Here is a 16,760-nt window from a genome sequence, read left to right as displayed (position 1 = left end):
AACAGTCATTTTCAGCCACCGAAACAGTCCCGAATTCAGCGATTAGAAGATCCCAGATTTCAGCCATCAAGTCATCGTCGTCACCACCGTCGTCGTCATCGGCATAGTCCCATTGCATCAGTCCATTGCATTCGCATTGTACACTTTTGTGCAATCAAGTAGACCACTCTCGCCGACGAGAGTGGGGCCTTCGGAGGAGGGTTTTACAACCTCTCGGTGTCGTATCTCTTCTCTCTCCTTCTCTCAGCCTCATTCACTTGCACGCACAATCCACTCACTTTGTTCGTGACCACAGCACTCTACAAGACGGAAAGCTCTCTCTTTCCGTAAGAACTAAAAGGAACCTTGAGCAATAAAGATCACTAATCTTGAGAAATACAACATTCATTCCGCTGCACCTTACAGGGAGGGTAAGGAGAGACTATTGCCAAACCTAAGTATGCGATACTATGGGCCCTTCCAGGTACAAGAAAAGCTCAACGATGTATCCTTGCGAAGACTGAAGTTGACATATACTTGGAAGATTCACAATGCATTAAATGTTAGTCTATTGAGACCTTTCAAGGGTGAAGTATCGGTGGACAGGGAGCCCGATGAGCAACCAGAAGTGGAAGAGATAGAAGAGATTCTTGCTCCAGGGCATGTCCTAGCACATAAGTAAAGGAAAGTGAAAGGTAAGCTCGTCCGCCCATATTTGGTCAAGTTCAGGAACTATCCAGTTCTCTCTGATAGCCATTGTACAACAACACTTTATGTATTGTAAATAAAACAAATACCGAAAGTGATGCCTATTCGGGGACTAGTACCATGCAGGGAGGAACTCCGCCTCTTTTTTTCTCTCAATCCCATCTCTCTCTCTCTCTATCTCTGTAACGGGAGGGCACCACATGCCAACTAAAAAGAGCACACTTTTAGCACTTCAAAACAACTTGAACACACACACACAGAATCCACGCAAGACACGGCGTGGCAGAGTTCCATTCCCAAAGAGCACTGGCCCCAAAGCCCTGGCGTCCCTTTTGGTATTCCTTTAATAATTATATTGCTTCAACAACTTACAACAATAGGGGCTTTGCTATGCTTCTTGCAATCTGCATGTACTATAACAGGCAATAGGGGCTCTGCTCTGCTTCCTGCAATCTACAAGTACTGCAAGTACTATAGCAGACTTGGACACTCCAAGTCGACAATCTACCACAACACACGTAAAAGAACTCAACAAAACTAAGAGAGACAACACGGCACGGCATAGTTTTGCACCCAGAGCGATTGGCCCCAAGGACTAGCACCCCTTTCGGTATTTCTTTATTATTAATGCTTCACAAAGTACAATGTCCGAGGGTCCTCGTCTCAACACTGTTCCCAAGCATATCTGCCTGAAACCAAGGCCTTGGCACTTTATTTGAAGGCCCTCGGCCTTCCAAAAGCAGTATACATGAAAAGCTTCAAGTCTAAAAGCATCTGGGTCCCAATAGCTCGCACTAGGGCAACCAGCACAAAACACAGAAATTCGTACGTCTACCACGTCAACAGTCAGCGCAAATCGTGGAACGCCCGTACAGCAGTGCCACGTCATCATCTCCACGCAATTTGGGGTCCAACGTACTTGCACTGTCACGTTTGTGACTTAACTACATTACAATACTTCCTCATTGATGCAGATACGCGAAGTGCCATGCCAAGGAGGACCCCTGCGCTTGGATGGTCACACCCCTTCGCCCAAGAGACGTGCCTCTTCGCCAAAAGCCACACTCCTTCAACGACTAGTCACACCCCTTCGCTCTATGGGTGCGACTCTTCGCCCAATGGTTGCAGCTCTTCGCCGAAAGGATGTGTCTTTACATCTAAAGTCATGTCTCTTCACCAAGAGATGTGTCTTTTTATTTATGTCTCTTCGTCTCCTATATAAGGAGCCCTTGTATCACACTTTCAATCAATCAAACGCTGAGTCTTCTGAGTCTTTCTTTGAGTTCAGTTTCTTAAGTCTTAATCATGAGTTTAAGTACTTAATAAAGGATTAGTACCTAGAATCCTCACATGCACCTACACAAGCGTTGCTCTTTCACTCTCTCTTAGTATTTCTTTACTAAAAGACAGTTTTGAATCTCTCTTAGTAAAGAAATACTAAGAGACAATGAAAGAGCAACACCTGCGCAAGTGCAAGTACGTTTTGATGCAAGCGATGGGGCAGAGAAGAAGATGAAGTAAGGGGCCCTCCTTTGTCTTTCACTGATCTCTCTCTTTCTTCGTTTCTCTTGTTGCATCTTCAAGGCTGAGCAGATGAGTAACATTGAGCTTTTTCTGGCTGCTGCTAAGCCATACAAAAGACCAAAGCTCAACGAAACTCAGAGCCAACGTCTCCATGGGAGTCTTTCTCCAAGAGAGAATTCTAACTCCAACAAGTCAGCAACATCGAGAGACTACTTTTATTTCCATCCAAACCAGCAGCTATCGACCAGTGTTGTTCCTTATTGGCTAAAGAACAAATAGACTCCAGGGAGGATTTGAAAGAGTTTACTTATGAGGAACTCCAGTTGCTAGGTGTCAGTGCTCTCTTTGCTAAGAGGTTAGCAAGCGCAGCTATAGGCATCACTATCCCCGTCGAAATCATAGATGACAATCATGATCATCGTAACGTATTTAGCAATCACATCCACATCTCATCGATCCCTAACAAATGTCGCAATTGACTAAATCTTGTTACTATCATATCCTCATCACCCCTCAGGTGAACAAGACAAAAATGTTGCAGTCATTTCGTCTTTCAAACGTGCACTCAAACACAACACACACAAGAGAGCTCATATATCAAATTCATTTAAGGAATTACCATTACAAAGTACTTCTCATAAAGTTATACAGCAAAATACTATCAGCCCACCAGTACCCTTGAAATCTCAAATAAATCAGTGACTTTAATCCATCTGGGTAGTGTGCGACAAAGGAGCAGAGTAACTCCCCTTTTATGCAGTCCGCATCGCACCAGATTCAGCCTAATGATCATGAGTAACTCTTGGAATAGTTGAAGCTGGACCAAAAGCCTCAAGGTAAAGCTCTAAAATCCAAGGAGCATCTGCTAGGTCCTCCTCCTCCATCCATTTCGCATCCAATGCCGGGTAGTTCTTAAACTTGACTAAATACCGGCGTATCAGCTTATCTTTCACTTTCTTTTATTGTGAACCAGTATCTATTCTGGAACAAGATTCTCCTCTCGAAAGGTCCATAGTATCTCATGCTAAGCTTTGGAAAAAGCCCTCCTTTCCCTTTTTCTTTCTCAGGCGTGCCTTCTCAAAACGTAAGAGCACCCAATCGTTCTCCTTTAATTTCAAATCGCGACGATGTCGATCTGCTGCCTTTTTGTGTCTTTCTTGAGATCTCTGCAAAGCCTCCCGAACCTTGGCAAAACCCGTGTCCAAGTCCCGTGTGTACTGGTCAGCTTCAAAATTCTTATATTTTGTGCTTAGGAAGGGTGGAACCTTCATAGCACCTTCAATAATCTCAAATGGCGCCTTCCCCATCGAAGAGTGAATCGTGTTATTGTAGGCAAATTCCACCAAGGGAAAATACTTTTCGCATTGAGTCTTCTGATCCGAGATGTAAGACTTCAATAAACCCGAAAAGCTGTCTTGTAGACATCTCCCGGCGCGATTCGGATCTGATGATATCCGCTCTTCAAATCCATCCTGCTGAAACAAGAGGATCTCTGTAGTCGGTCAAGAACATCATCAATCCTAAAAATCGGAAAGCTATTCTTGATGGTGATTTTGTTGAGTGCTCTATAGTCAATGCACATTCTCCAAAATCCGTCTTTCTTCAAAACTAACAACACCAGAGAGCAGTAAGGTGAGGTACTCGACTGGATAAGACCCTTTTCCAAGAGGTCTTTCACTTGGTTCATAATCTCTTCATTCTGGGCTCGGCTCACACGGTAAGGTGGCCCGTTCGGTGGTGTGCTTCCAAGTATCATATCAATGGTATGATCCTCAAGACGAGCTGGTGGTAACTGAAAAGCAATCGGCATGAGTGTGAAGAAAATTTTGGCGTTCTTTTTCTAGATCATACATATTTGTCCTATAATCATCATTCAACTCTTTCAAAAAGATCGAGTAAACAAACAGACTGGATTTTATTAGTTTTGAAATGGCCGAAGCCGATACAGTAGAGATAGACTCGCCCTTAACTTTCACATTAAGTACAATGGTTCGGCCCTTTTCAGTAGTTAGTGTCGCTTTCTTTGCCCGATAATCGACCACGGCGTTGTTCTTATGGTACCAAGGGACTTGCAAGAGAACACCACAACCTTCCAAGGGCATTATGTAGAAGTCCTCGTGCCCCAAATACCCCTGACAATGCAACCAAAGTTTGCCAATGACAGGTGTGATGGCCATGTCCCTGCCGGGTGCCGCTAGAATTGCCTCTGCTTGTGGTCCCATCGATCGGGTGTAATCTCGAGCCGCGCCGCCAATTCACATGAAATGAAGTTGGCCTTGGCTCCTCCATCAAAGAAAATCAAGGCTTCTTGATCTTTCACTTCGCCCCAAGCTCGGCAAAGTTCTGTACTCTCATCAATCATGCTTGGGTCAGTACCCATGCAATCTGGAACCAGTCTTGCTTTCATCTTGCCTTTTCGTCCACGTTCCTCAGCTGCTTTCGAACTCTCTGGCCTTTCTTCATCTTGTTCTTTCTCTGCCTTATAAGGGCCTTTGCGGAGATGTGCCCATGTTCCCCGCATCCAAAACGCTTTCCCTCTTTGATGTAGTTGGCTCTCCCCCGAAGAGTGAGCGGGGGTTGTGCATCCTTATCTTTCTGTTCTTGGGGGCTCTTCTTCTTTCTACTTTCATTTTTAGAAGTCTGTTCGGTTCTCTGCGTCATGATCTCATATGTGGGGTAAGTCAAACTTCCTGAATGTATGGCAAAACCCCGTTTCGCATGGATTATCATTTCTTGAATAGAATCTGACTTTTGTTCTAAGCAGTGATCTCGGATCTCTGTAGGAAGCCCGCAGCTAAACCGCTCAATCTGTTCTTTAAACGAGATCTTCTTAAATGAAGAAGCGGGTAGAAAAGAGCTCCAAAATCTCTCGCAATATGCGTCCAAAGTATCTTTCTTGGTCATCCGGAGATGATTCCAAGCAGTTCATATGTCTCAATCGTACTCCCGAGTCAGCCAAGAAGAAATAAAAAGCCTTTTAAATTTCACCCATTTAATTGGCGCTTTCTTGTTCAATAGCAGAGTGGACCACCATGTTCGAGCATTTCCCTTGAAGTAAGAGGTAGCCCTCCGAATCTTGGAGTGCTCTGAGTAATGCCCTCCAGAGAAAGCTATATCAAACTGTTGTATGAAGGCCAAAGCCCTCGAAGCATCTCAAAATCCAGAAAAAGTGTCAAATTTAATTGATTGTCCACCTTCTTTAAATTCTCGAACTTTCTTGCTTTTATCCTCCAAAAAGTCATACTGGTTGGCTTTATAGAAATTCTTCTTCTTTGCATAAAATTTGTGATCATCGGAGTCCGAACTATCCGGAGACGAGCCCTCTGTAGAATCATCAGAAACTGGGCAAAACTTAGGCTTCTTTGCCTTTTTCTTGCCCTTTCCAAAGCGTTGCTTTTTGCTTCGCTTTTTCCCTTTCCTGTCTTATTTGCTCGAGTCAGAAGAGCTAGGAAAACTGCCAAAAGAAGAAGAAGAACTGGATACTCCTTCAAATCGCACACGCTTCTTCTGCTTTCTTGCCGAGGTAAAAGTAGATTGACGACCCAAATAACCCGGGAAGTCAGTTCCTTTCTTCTGCTTTTTGTCGTGCTTTTTGGCTTTGTTGTTCGCGTCAAAAAGCTGGGTAAAAATTCGTGTATCGACCACCTCTTCCAATTCTTGGTCTGTAAACATCCTCGGAGTAGGAGGTTTCTTGAGTGCCGGTTTGAGGGGTGGTTCTGTGACCTTCTGCCACTGGGAATGCACTTCGTCGAACGATGTTTGAGTCAAAAATTTTGCAAATTTGGGATCCTTCGCAAGATTGATCATCATCTTTGTCGCATCGTCAACCAATTGTCGACGTTCCATCTCTTCAATCTCCGCTTGAGTAGGCCGAGGGGGCCCGTACTTTCGTGAGAATCTTTTTCTGATCTCTTCCCGCATCCCCAGATACAGAGGAAGTCAATTGTTCGTTGTCGCAATCCATAAGTGCCGCGTGCCCTGATACTATTGTAACAAAGTTGGACACTCCAAGTGAAGATTCTACCGCGACATAGCAGAGATTCACTTCAAAACAGTTCACAGTTCACAATTGATTCGACACGGCCCGGTGGAGTGCCGTGCCTAAAGATATTGTGTGTGTGTATGTGTGTGTGTGTGTGTGTGTGTGTGTGTGTGTCCTTAATTTTAGGCCCCATTGGACGAGGGTCCTGTAAGTTGGGAAGACTTTAACAACTGCGCCACTCCATGAGGAACGTAAGTTGATGAGAACTTCTTTTTCTTCTGCTTCTGCTAGGGTTTACGCCCCTCGGCCGAGATTTGCAGGTTGGCTAGGGTTAGGCTCAGGGAGCCCTAGTTTGTGACATGCCGTGCCGTGTCGATTGTCCTCCTCTCTCTCCCTCTCTTTCCAAGTTCTGTTCAGTTATTTCCAGTCCTCTCGCGTGTGTGTTGCTGTAGATCCTCATCTTGGAGTGTCCAAGTCTATTACAAATCCTGATGTAAACCCTACTTCAACAAAAGAGTTTGATACATGGTGTCATGATCCTAATGTTGAAGTCTCAATCTATTTTGTCAAGGACTCCAATGTTTTCTTTTCACATTCAATAAGTTCAAATATTGATGTATTTTTGTATGATGTGCCCTTGTTTGATCATGATGGTACTGTGAATAGATATTTGGATTCTACTGACATCTTTCCATCAGATTTACCCAATGAGCTTTCCCCAGCTCGCGGGTCTGACCTTGCTCATAAGATAGGGCTTTTGTCCCGTCTCTCAGATAGAACTATTTCCACCTCTGTGCTTTATATTTCACTCATCGTAAATGCCATCTTGGTGTAGACTGTATTAGAACATACCACCTCAAATTTGTACAGTGGCTTCATGAGGACAAGCTTTTGAGACATCCCCTCAAGCCCTTTGTTGTGTTGTAAGAAAGGGCATCTCCAAGGCTGGAAGCATTTCAGCGTTTCCAGCTAGGGGAGGCGTTTCGATGCTGGGAAAAACGGGAGGGAACGTCAATTGGCCAACTATTTCAACCTCCTAGAGTAACTTTAGCCTACTGCTAGAGATTCTATTTGGAACTAAAGAACCATGAAGGAAGCGACCCTTCCTTGCAAACAAGGTTGTCATCGTACGGTCATACGTTAAAGTACGTAACAATTTCGCAAGAAAATTGAGTGTGTTACAAATTTATATCATATAATTTAGATTAGTATGGTGGGTTTCTTTTTTTACACTAAGAATTATTTAATATTGTATGGTGTGTTGTATCATACAACGATAACTACCGTCCTAGAGTACGGCAAATTGTATGATATGGCCATTCGTACAGCTTATGGAAACTTCCATGCTTGCAAAACAAGCAAGGAATGAATAACGTTAATGCTTTTGGGGCCTGCACATGCTTGTCTATAAGCACTAAACATCACATCTTGCACGAGGAGTGACACGACAGAAAAATTTGACACAGGTAAAGCTTTGGGATTACTTCATCTGGGTGCCAAGATTCATCATCTTGGGGTTTTACATGTACCCAACTACCCTCCATTGAGTATAAGTAAATGCCCGGTGTATCCTGGGTTTTGTACTTGCCGTTTCAAGTTCCATGTTGTAGGCTACAATTTCTCATTTGGGAACGTTTCGTGCAATGCAGCCCCCTGTCTCTTTTGAGAGAAAAAAGAAAAAAAAGGGGGGGGTGTTTTGTTTGGGGGGGGGGTTCTCTCTCTCTCTCTCTCTCTCTCTCTCTCTCTCTCTCTCTCTCTCTCTCTCTCTCTCAAACTCTTCTTCTTCTTCTTCTTCTTCCTTCTCTCTCAAACTCTTCTTCTTCTTCTTCTTCTTCCTTCTCTCTCCTTCTCTCTCTCTCTCTCTCTGATCTGCTGGTGTGTGGGTGGGTATGTGTGTGCGGGGGTGAGTGTCCTCAAGCAGAAGGGCAAAACGTGATCGTACAAACCTCAATGTAGAAGAGGTTGCGGATGACACAATGATCTCGGGTATGCTTCAGAGCTTGTCGGTAGAGCAAGCGTACGCGCTGACGTTGTTGTGCTCGGTAGGCAGCGATAGCAGCGGTGGCGGCGTTCATTGTCGTTTCCTCTCTCTCGCTCTTTCTGCAGTGTGCAGCTCGTTAGCCTTTCTGGGTTCAAGTCCCGACCGGCTGCCTGGCGTGTCCTTTTTTCTTTTTTGTGCGCGGCGCCCCTTTGGTGATGCCTCTCCTTTTTGCTAATGAAAAAAGAGAGGTTATTTTTAAAAGGGCAAATAACCAAAATACCCCTCTAATTTGATGAAAATCCCAAAATGCCCCTCGTATTTTCAAAGTTTCCAATCTACCCACAAAATACAACTTAGATTTCCCAAAATACCCTTAAATATTTTGAAAATTCCCAAGTCTTTAAGGTTGGCTTCGTTTCTTCGACCTGTCGCCCTCAAGGGTCGTGGAAGCTACCGCCTTTGCCACAGCTGAAACCTGGCCTGTGTTGCGGCACCTATTGATGTACCCGACTTGCACTCAGAGCTGGCGAATAAGCAAGCATTAGGGGCAACCGACCATCTCACCGCTCTTGCAGCATTTCAGCATGCGATGGCATCTTCACCTCCGCATTGCGTGGCGTTGTGGCCTACTCCTCGCTACCTACTAAATTGTTTTGTACCACTTTCAGACGAAACCGTATTATGATAGAATATGAGGGGCATTTTGGGACTTCTGAAAATACCAAGGGCATTTTGGGAATTTCGTTAAATTGGAAGGGTATTTTGGTCATTTTTCTTTTTTTTTAAATGCACCTTTTTCTAATTGGTTGATGGATAGAAGACACTCATTGCAAAGAGAGAAGATATTCATTGCAAAGAGTGACTCTCATTTTAAAGATTCGAGAATTCTCGAAAATGGAAAAAGAAGGCAAAGGGCAGTGATGCTTTGGTCGGCGTGAAGAGGTTGCAGGACTCACAGACAAGCTCTCTCTCTCTCTCTCTCTCTCTCTCTCTCTCTCTCTCTCTCTCTCTCTCTCTCTCTCTCTCTCTCAAGCGAGTGGGGGCACGTGCCAGCACACGTGGCGTCTGCATCTCTCTTAGGTAGGGAGTGAGGCAGGTTGGGCTTGACTCAAGGAGTAAGGGCCAACCGCCACAAGGCACAAGACAAGGGAGTTTGTTGGTTGTGAACTGCAATGAATGTATGCGAATGTATGTCACTGTTGCAAGGATTTTCTTTGACGTGGCATGGCTAGAGATAACGTTCGAGCTACTTTTGCTTGTTATGACTTAATACAGTTGAATGGCAATGATCAACCACAATATGTTGTGGGGGTGCTTCTACAACTTCTCTACAGTATGATAGTTCTAGGTGATGATAGATTAGTGCCAATAAATTGCGCTCTTAATAAGCTATTAAGCTATTGATAAGTAGGGGGTCAAGAGCTACTTGTACTTGCAATCAACCTGGCTAGCAAGCACCTACTTCGAGGATCCCTCACACCCTCTGTCACCTCGCTCGATCTCAACCTCACCCTCTCCTCCTTTTTCTCCAATTTGTCATCCCTCATCCCCCCAAGTCCTCAATCGCTCCTAATTGCAGCTACACCAACGCCACCATCGCTAATAGCTCTGAGCATCAGCTCTCCACTCTTCTCATGATCAATGTCAATAGTGTCGAATCCTTGAGGCTAGACAAATGCATAGCACACATGAGACGATCAACATCTGGCTCTAAATGGGTGCTTTCTAATTGCACCAAAGTACTACTATGCCACTAGGCTAATTGATGGGAGGTGGGAGGACCATGCAAGGGAAGTGGCTCAGACATGGGACCCACTGAGGGGATCTCTTCCCCTCGCACGTATAGAGGAAGGCTAGGTGCAAGTAGTAGTGCATTTGGTACTGGGTTTTTCCTTATTTACTTGCTGAGCCAAAGGTCCTTTTTTACTCTTTGAGCCCACAAATGACCACCCGGTGCATCTACAGCACGTTTAAAATAAAGCATGTTATTGAAAGTGGTGTATCTAGCCTACAACACATCGAAAATATAAAGCATGTTATCGAAAGCAATTAAAAGAAAGAAGGAATCGGCCCCAACACAACCGCGGGCCAGGGAAAGCTTGCAAGTTGCAAGCTGTGTTGCACATCATAGCCCAAGTCTTGCTAGGGCAAGACCTTGGTCATTTGATTGACACACTGGAGATGCTAGACATGCCATCGGATGTAGACTAGTTGATCTTTGTGAATAAGGTGGAGGTTGTTGCAGAGCAAACGCCATTAGATGTCGTTGGTTTGGTGGCTGTGTGGAAGGCAAAGTGCAAGAATGTGGTTGTGCTTGGGCAAGAGATGTGCACCGCAGCGACACACATCAAGGAGTTAACATACTAGATAAAGGTGGAAGCAATGCTACAAGAGATTGCACAAAAGCAAGCAAACAGGTTAGAGGGAATACACCTGCAGACTTATCACGCTACACAAAAATGCTTTCATATATAGACATGCACACCACTCGACTGCTGCTTTAGCTTATCAAGGTGTTGCCCATCCAAAATGCAGTAATCAAGTACGAGTAGTTGTATGTTGCAGACGGGCAATTGGATTTATGACCGGTGAGCATGGATACTATTTGGAGCATGCTCTTGTAGCAAGAGACCTCATCTCTCACTAGCTTGTTAGACATAGGACCCTTTGCCAATTTCACACGGACCTTTGTCGTCAAAGACAATCCGGTGGGACTCTTAGTTGATGGTAAAGATTGGCAGTTCTTAATCCCTATGAAGTATGCTTATAGTTTTCAAGTGAATTATTCAAGATTTCTTCCCATAATAGAGGTCTTGCATTGTTTTTTGATAATATAACGGTCTCAAGTTTCAATGATTGATTATTTCTTGTGCGTTGCTATCTAAGACTTGCATCCTGTTGATGATGGAGTTAATTCAGGAATTAGAAAGGAATGCCTCTTATCAGGCAATAAGTAAAGTTGCAATGTTGTTGTCACACTATGAGAAAGAAAAAATATTCCCATTAGCCTTCTTGAATTATGGTATACAACATGGGTAAAGGATGTTTCTTTTCTAGAGTGAAGTCTTCAAGGGCACCAATTGCTTTAAATTTTCATTGGTATGCATGAAAATTTCACCTTCCTTATTGGTGAGTCTACTGTGAGTGGGACCAAGTTTTCATCAAGCCCCAATCTCCATAAAAGGCCACTCTATGGGGGCACATGCAGCCCAATTAGGGTAGATTCGCACGAGCGGGGATTCTATACCTGCCACTCATAAGCTAATATGTCATTTTCTACCAACCGCTACGAGCGTCAAATGCTCCATTCTTCAGCAAGGTGGGGATGGTGAACTTAGTTTTCCAACTCTCTCGATTTGATAAGGCAGAGTTGAGAATAGCGGGCAAAGTTAGCTTGCGTAAGCATGCGAGGTTAAACGAGTCCCATGCAAACACGCTCTTATCGTGCCCCCGTTATGCAAAAAGGAACAGGTCCACCACCCTTTTGTCTCCATTCATCCACAATTCATCCCATTCAGCGTTCAAAGGTAGTCAAATGCTTATGCAAAGATTTGCTTGCAGATTTTTAGAACTATTGCAAGCTTTTACAACTTGGTGAGCCAAAGGTCCTTTTTGGACTCTTTGAGTCCACAAGTGACCACGTGGCGCATCTATAGCACGTCCAAATATAAGCATGTTATCCAAAGTGGCGCACCTATAGCACGTGCAAAATAAAGCACGCTATCAAAAGTAGTTGAAAAGAGAAGGAATCAGCTCCAACACAACCGCCAGTGAGTAGAGCCTAGGAAAATCTTGTGAATGGCAAGTTGTGTTGCACATCATAGCCCAAGACTTGCCAAATATAAGACAGGCAACGTTTCTAGCGGATGGATTAGTGCAATCTGTAGTGGCACGTTCAAACGTCTCAAACGGTTGCATGGAGATCGATGGAGTCCACCTAAGGCATGCCGTGATCAGTGTAATTATTACTATTGCTGACGTTATTGCAAGTACTATAATTTCTATGTAAATTCGTATTGTTGATATTGTAGTGCAACCTGTAAACTGATATAAGTCAAGCTCGCCACTTATTTGCAGCCAGCTAACATGTGTGTTATTGCTCCTTCTCTGCAAGAAGTTGACCATGATCGTTCAATACCAACTTCCACTAGCAGCCTTTCTAGCGTGGTTCATGGTTAAGGAGGTGGAGAATCAGAATCTGCATTCACGGGCTGGTGAAAGGCTAAGAGTATCCATGATAGAGTGCAAGGTGAAGGGTGTTTGGCCAGGTGCAACTTATGTAAAACACACACGAAAAGCATTGAAAGAGTGAGCTATAGGCAAAAGACACCAAAGAGTGCATGGTGATAGCTTAGGAGAAGTGAACAAACGGTTACACAACAAACCTATAGGATGATGCAGAGGACCAAGGAACAGGGCGGAGCAAGCCAAGTTATGCAGGCATGCGGAGGGCTGGCCTACTCAAAAAACCAATCAAACAGTTGGCGTGTTCAGAAAGCGAATAAAAAACGCCAAGATTGTTGCACAATTTTTTATCGCAGGAAGAGGACGAGGGAACAGGGCGGAGCAAGCCAAGCGATGCAGGCATGCGGAGGGCTGGCCTATACTCAGAAAACAAATAAAAAAGCTAGCCTGTTCAGAAAGCGAATCAAAAAATGCCAAGATTGCTGCATAATTTTTTACTGCAAGAAGAGGACCAGGGAACAGGGCGGAGCAAGCCAAGCTATGCAGGCATGCAGAGGGCTTCCCTTCTTTAAAAACAAATCAAAAAGCTGGCCTATTCTCAGAAAGCGAATAAAAAAACGCCAAGATTGCTGCACAATTTTCTATCGCAGCACGGGATGAGGCTGAGAGGACACTCGGCTTGAGGGTCTGCATATGTTGTTTACTTGGTGAGCCAAAGGTCCTTTTTGGACTCTTTGAGCCCAGAGTGACCACGTGGCGCATCAAGCATGTTATCAAAAATAGTTAAAAAGAGAAGGAAGTGGCTTATAGAGATATTAATAAAAAAAGTGAGTTGCAACATAAAAAATAACACAGAAGCACTGACGAGCGGCATTGCAGAGGTGGAAGAAGCTGATAGGGGGTGGGAAAGCAAGGTTGACTTGGGGAATCAAGGTCTACATGCAGTAAAAGAGCTGACGAAAGGCCAAAGTATACGAGAGCACGAGCAACACTTGGAGGGTGACCTCAGTAGCAAAGATTGTAGAAGAAGGTTGGGGTGGCCATATTTAGGGTTCATAACCCAAAGACTAAGGATTGGGTGATTTCAAGGGTCATCTATAGAACGACTGTGAGCAGCAAAGAGAGCATGGGTTGCTCTTATAGAGAGAGAATGAGTTGCAAAAGGTTGACAACAGTGACAAGAGAAGGAGGTCGATGTGCAAAAGAAGAGAAGGTTGACAAGTGAGCAACGTTTTGGAAGAGAGGCAAGTTCTTGGCAGAGGGGATGAGCTGGAGAAAAAGAAAGAGTGTCAAAGAGCCTTGGCATTTGCAAAGCGGCGAGCAGAGCGCAGGAGAGCACCGAGCTTGGGAAGCCGGCAAAAATGGACCAACAGCGTTTAGAGGGTGACATACAAAGCTATTAAAGGAAAAGAATGCTGAGCGGCAATGTTTTTTTTGGAGAGTGGTGAGTAGAGAAAAAAAAAGGACTGGATGAGGAGACAAAATAACGTACAATTTTTCATATCTCTTTAAGTTTAAGCTATATCCTGTATCTTTTGTATTTGTCTTAACGGGTGTTTTGTGTCGGACAGACAGGACATATATTCACAATAGTGGACGTTTCGATTGCACAATCACAAACTCTAGCTCAACAAAACTGCAAGGTCCATTATCTTCATCCAATTTCTCATGCTTGTGCGTTTGCTTGGCGCAACACATAAATGCTACGGGGCAAGGCACGGCTTCTATTTCTTATAATTTTTGGAGAGACCACAGTGCCAACTCTTCACCATACTTCTATATGGCACTTTTGCATGATGTGCAGTGTATATTTAATATTTTCACTTTGCACCTAACCGCAAGACAAAATGTTTAACTATTCACATTGCTTTTATGTAGCTTGATTTAAACATTGTCGTGCGGCTTGCACAATTGGATGACACTTGAACACGATTACCAGGTCGGTAGTGCAATTCAATTTTTAGTTTGTTGATGATTTCTATATTTCTTTTTGAGTTTGTCAATCCTTTCTTAAGTTTAGTTTAGCCACATGTTTTTCTCACTAGTGCATGCTCAATCTCGATCATGGAATTCATATATCAAATAGACATGCACTTCTTTTCTCACAGTTATGTAATTCAACTTATGTATTGCAGTACTCAATGCACTCTGTATATTGAGTCTATATATCAAATAGACACACACTTCTTTTCTCACACTTCGGCAATTCAACTTATGTATTGCAGTACTCAATGCACTTTGTACATGTTTACTTTATTCCTAGGTGGTTGATGTGAATCTATGTATGTCCTTGTTTGCCAATGCATCTTATATATTGCAGCCCAACTCTGCATAACCATTCTGTAGCACGAGGACAACCCTTTATCCCACCATTTTCCTCCTCGAATGTGCTTAGCATTAGGTTCTATGATCAGCAACTAAGACTCCTTGCTTCCTCCGATTGTGAAAACATGTAGACTCTCTCTCTCTCTCTCTCTCTCTCTCTCTCTCTCTCTCTCTCTCTCTCTCTCTCTCTCTCTCTCTCTCTCTCTCTCTCTCTCTCATGTTCCACGAGAAATAAAGGAAAATTGACTACGCTTGATTGAGAATAAGATGGGTGTCTCAAAGATGGGTCCCACGATCTAGAGACTATATGGTTGATATTGCTAGGCTGAATGGTGCAATCTACAAACAACTATCAAAGTAGGTTAAGGAGTAGGTTACGTTGCAACCCTTTTGCTCGATTCAATTACCCTCTTTAGTAGCCCTTTGTTGTCTAGGGAGTGCTATGGGACACAACTTGCCTCTTTCCAATGCTCATCAAGTCCCAAGCTGAGCTATTATTGGTGCCTATCAATTGGTTCTACTCATTTTCTCGTGTTCCACAACAAAACCCAAGATGATAGTAATCACAACCATTATACTAACCAAGTAACCACATGCACTCCAAAATCTATTAGATGATGTATTGCAAAGGCCCACCAAGCAAGACTATTTAAAGATGCAAGTAAAGATGTCTAACAAATTAGAATTCCAATGTTTTGAGTCTCTAAGTGCATGCTAGAGCCAAGTCTGTTTATCCCACACTTATTTTGAGTAGGTCCAAATCTTTTTCTCCGTAGGTAGCCTTACTCATGTCTACATTTTTGTTTAGGCTCAAACCTTATTATGCCCACCTATTGGCAAGCCTCATGATTTTATCACTTGTTTTCCATCAAAATGTGTGAGAAATTATATTAGAAAAGAAGACAAACACCCAAAGGCAAGTGGGAACAGTGGGTGACTAAACCATTGTGGGCACTTACATACAAAAATGTTGACTAGAGAGCAATACATCAGATATGCCTCGTGTGTTGTAGTCCAAAATAGGCGCGATAAGATTTCCATCGTGTTATCCAAGATTAAACTCCTAGCCCATACCCTCGGGCCTCAATCGCAAATGGTCACAAAACACCCACTTTTTGACATGTGAGAATTGCCATTTGGACTGGCTGCTAAGGATTATCTAAACGTGAAGAGCTGGTGGCAGTCAATGCGCAAATGTTTAGCTTGCTCATCATTGATAAAGTGCCTCCAAGGATTTCGCTCTTTAATGTTTCTATGGGGAAGGGCTCTCATCCCACTTAAAGTGTACTCAAGGTGAACCCTCCTCCATTTTCTCTTTATGATTACAAGGGTTGACATAGATATAAGGAAGCATGTGATAGATTTTTGGTAAGACCTACGACATGGAGCTCGAGAGGGTGCATGGCAATCAATTTTTGTTCGTACTTCCAAAAGTGATCAACGTCCTACTTTCATCATTTGGTCAAGTGCAAAAAAATTTACTAAGTTAGCTTCAAAATAGGACAAATATATTGCGCGCATGTTACAACCTTTTTTGTAAAGTTCCTCTATAAGGATGTTGTAGATCTTCAAACTTGTATGATTTTCAGATAAAGATTGATTATATTTAATACTCATTCAAGTAGAATAATAAATTGCAATACTACTAGAAAAGTAAATTTTTAACTTCTTTACCTTTTGAAGTCATCATTGAGCTGAGCCGGTAGCTAATTGGTTTCATGAAGTTTTTATATTATAAAAAGGCTCATACCACTTTTGTGGCTAAGATCGATTTTTTAAAGATAACTTCATATCCATGAGAGTTGCATTTCATCACTTCATAAGCTTTATCAACAGTGATTTTGGACACAAAAATTGCAAATTGAACTATTTGCAATCCAAGAGACATCATCCAATTGTAACACACCAGGGGAAATATCAGCATGTATCATTATACTACCTTGGTACAAATCAAATTTTCTTTGGCTACATAAGGGATTACTAAAGCATGAAACCCTACTATCTGCTTGGAGTTGAGAATGAGGATTAGGAACATAAGGTTTTAAAAGACTTATATGAAAAAAAATCATCAACCTT

At 43.1% G+C, this 16,760-nt stretch overlaps 1 protein-coding gene across 1 annotated transcript in view; it reads right to left on the bottom strand.

The window, feature by feature from the left end:
- The window catches only part of CIB22 (LYR family of Fe/S cluster biogenesis protein), a 100,626-nt gene extending 92,268 nt beyond the window's left edge, over nucleotides 1–8,358 (bottom strand). Inside the window, exon 1 of the mRNA XM_086487775.1 lies at nucleotides 8,140–8,358. Coding sequence (XP_086343901.1) covers nucleotides 8,140–8,268 — 129 coding nt within the window. The 5' untranslated portion in view covers nucleotides 8,269–8,358. The remainder of the gene's footprint in view (nucleotides 1–8,139) is intronic.
- Nucleotides 8,359–16,760: the final 8,402 nt, after the last annotated feature.

The sequence above is a fragment of the Adiantum capillus-veneris genome, chromosome 2, assembly GCF_014529385.1.
Source record: "Adiantum capillus-veneris isolate H3 chromosome 2, ASM1452938v2, whole genome shotgun sequence".
Taxonomy (NCBI): Eukaryota; Viridiplantae; Streptophyta; class Polypodiopsida; order Polypodiales; family Pteridaceae; genus Adiantum; species Adiantum capillus-veneris.
This window is presented reverse-complemented; position numbering and strand designations above follow the sequence as displayed.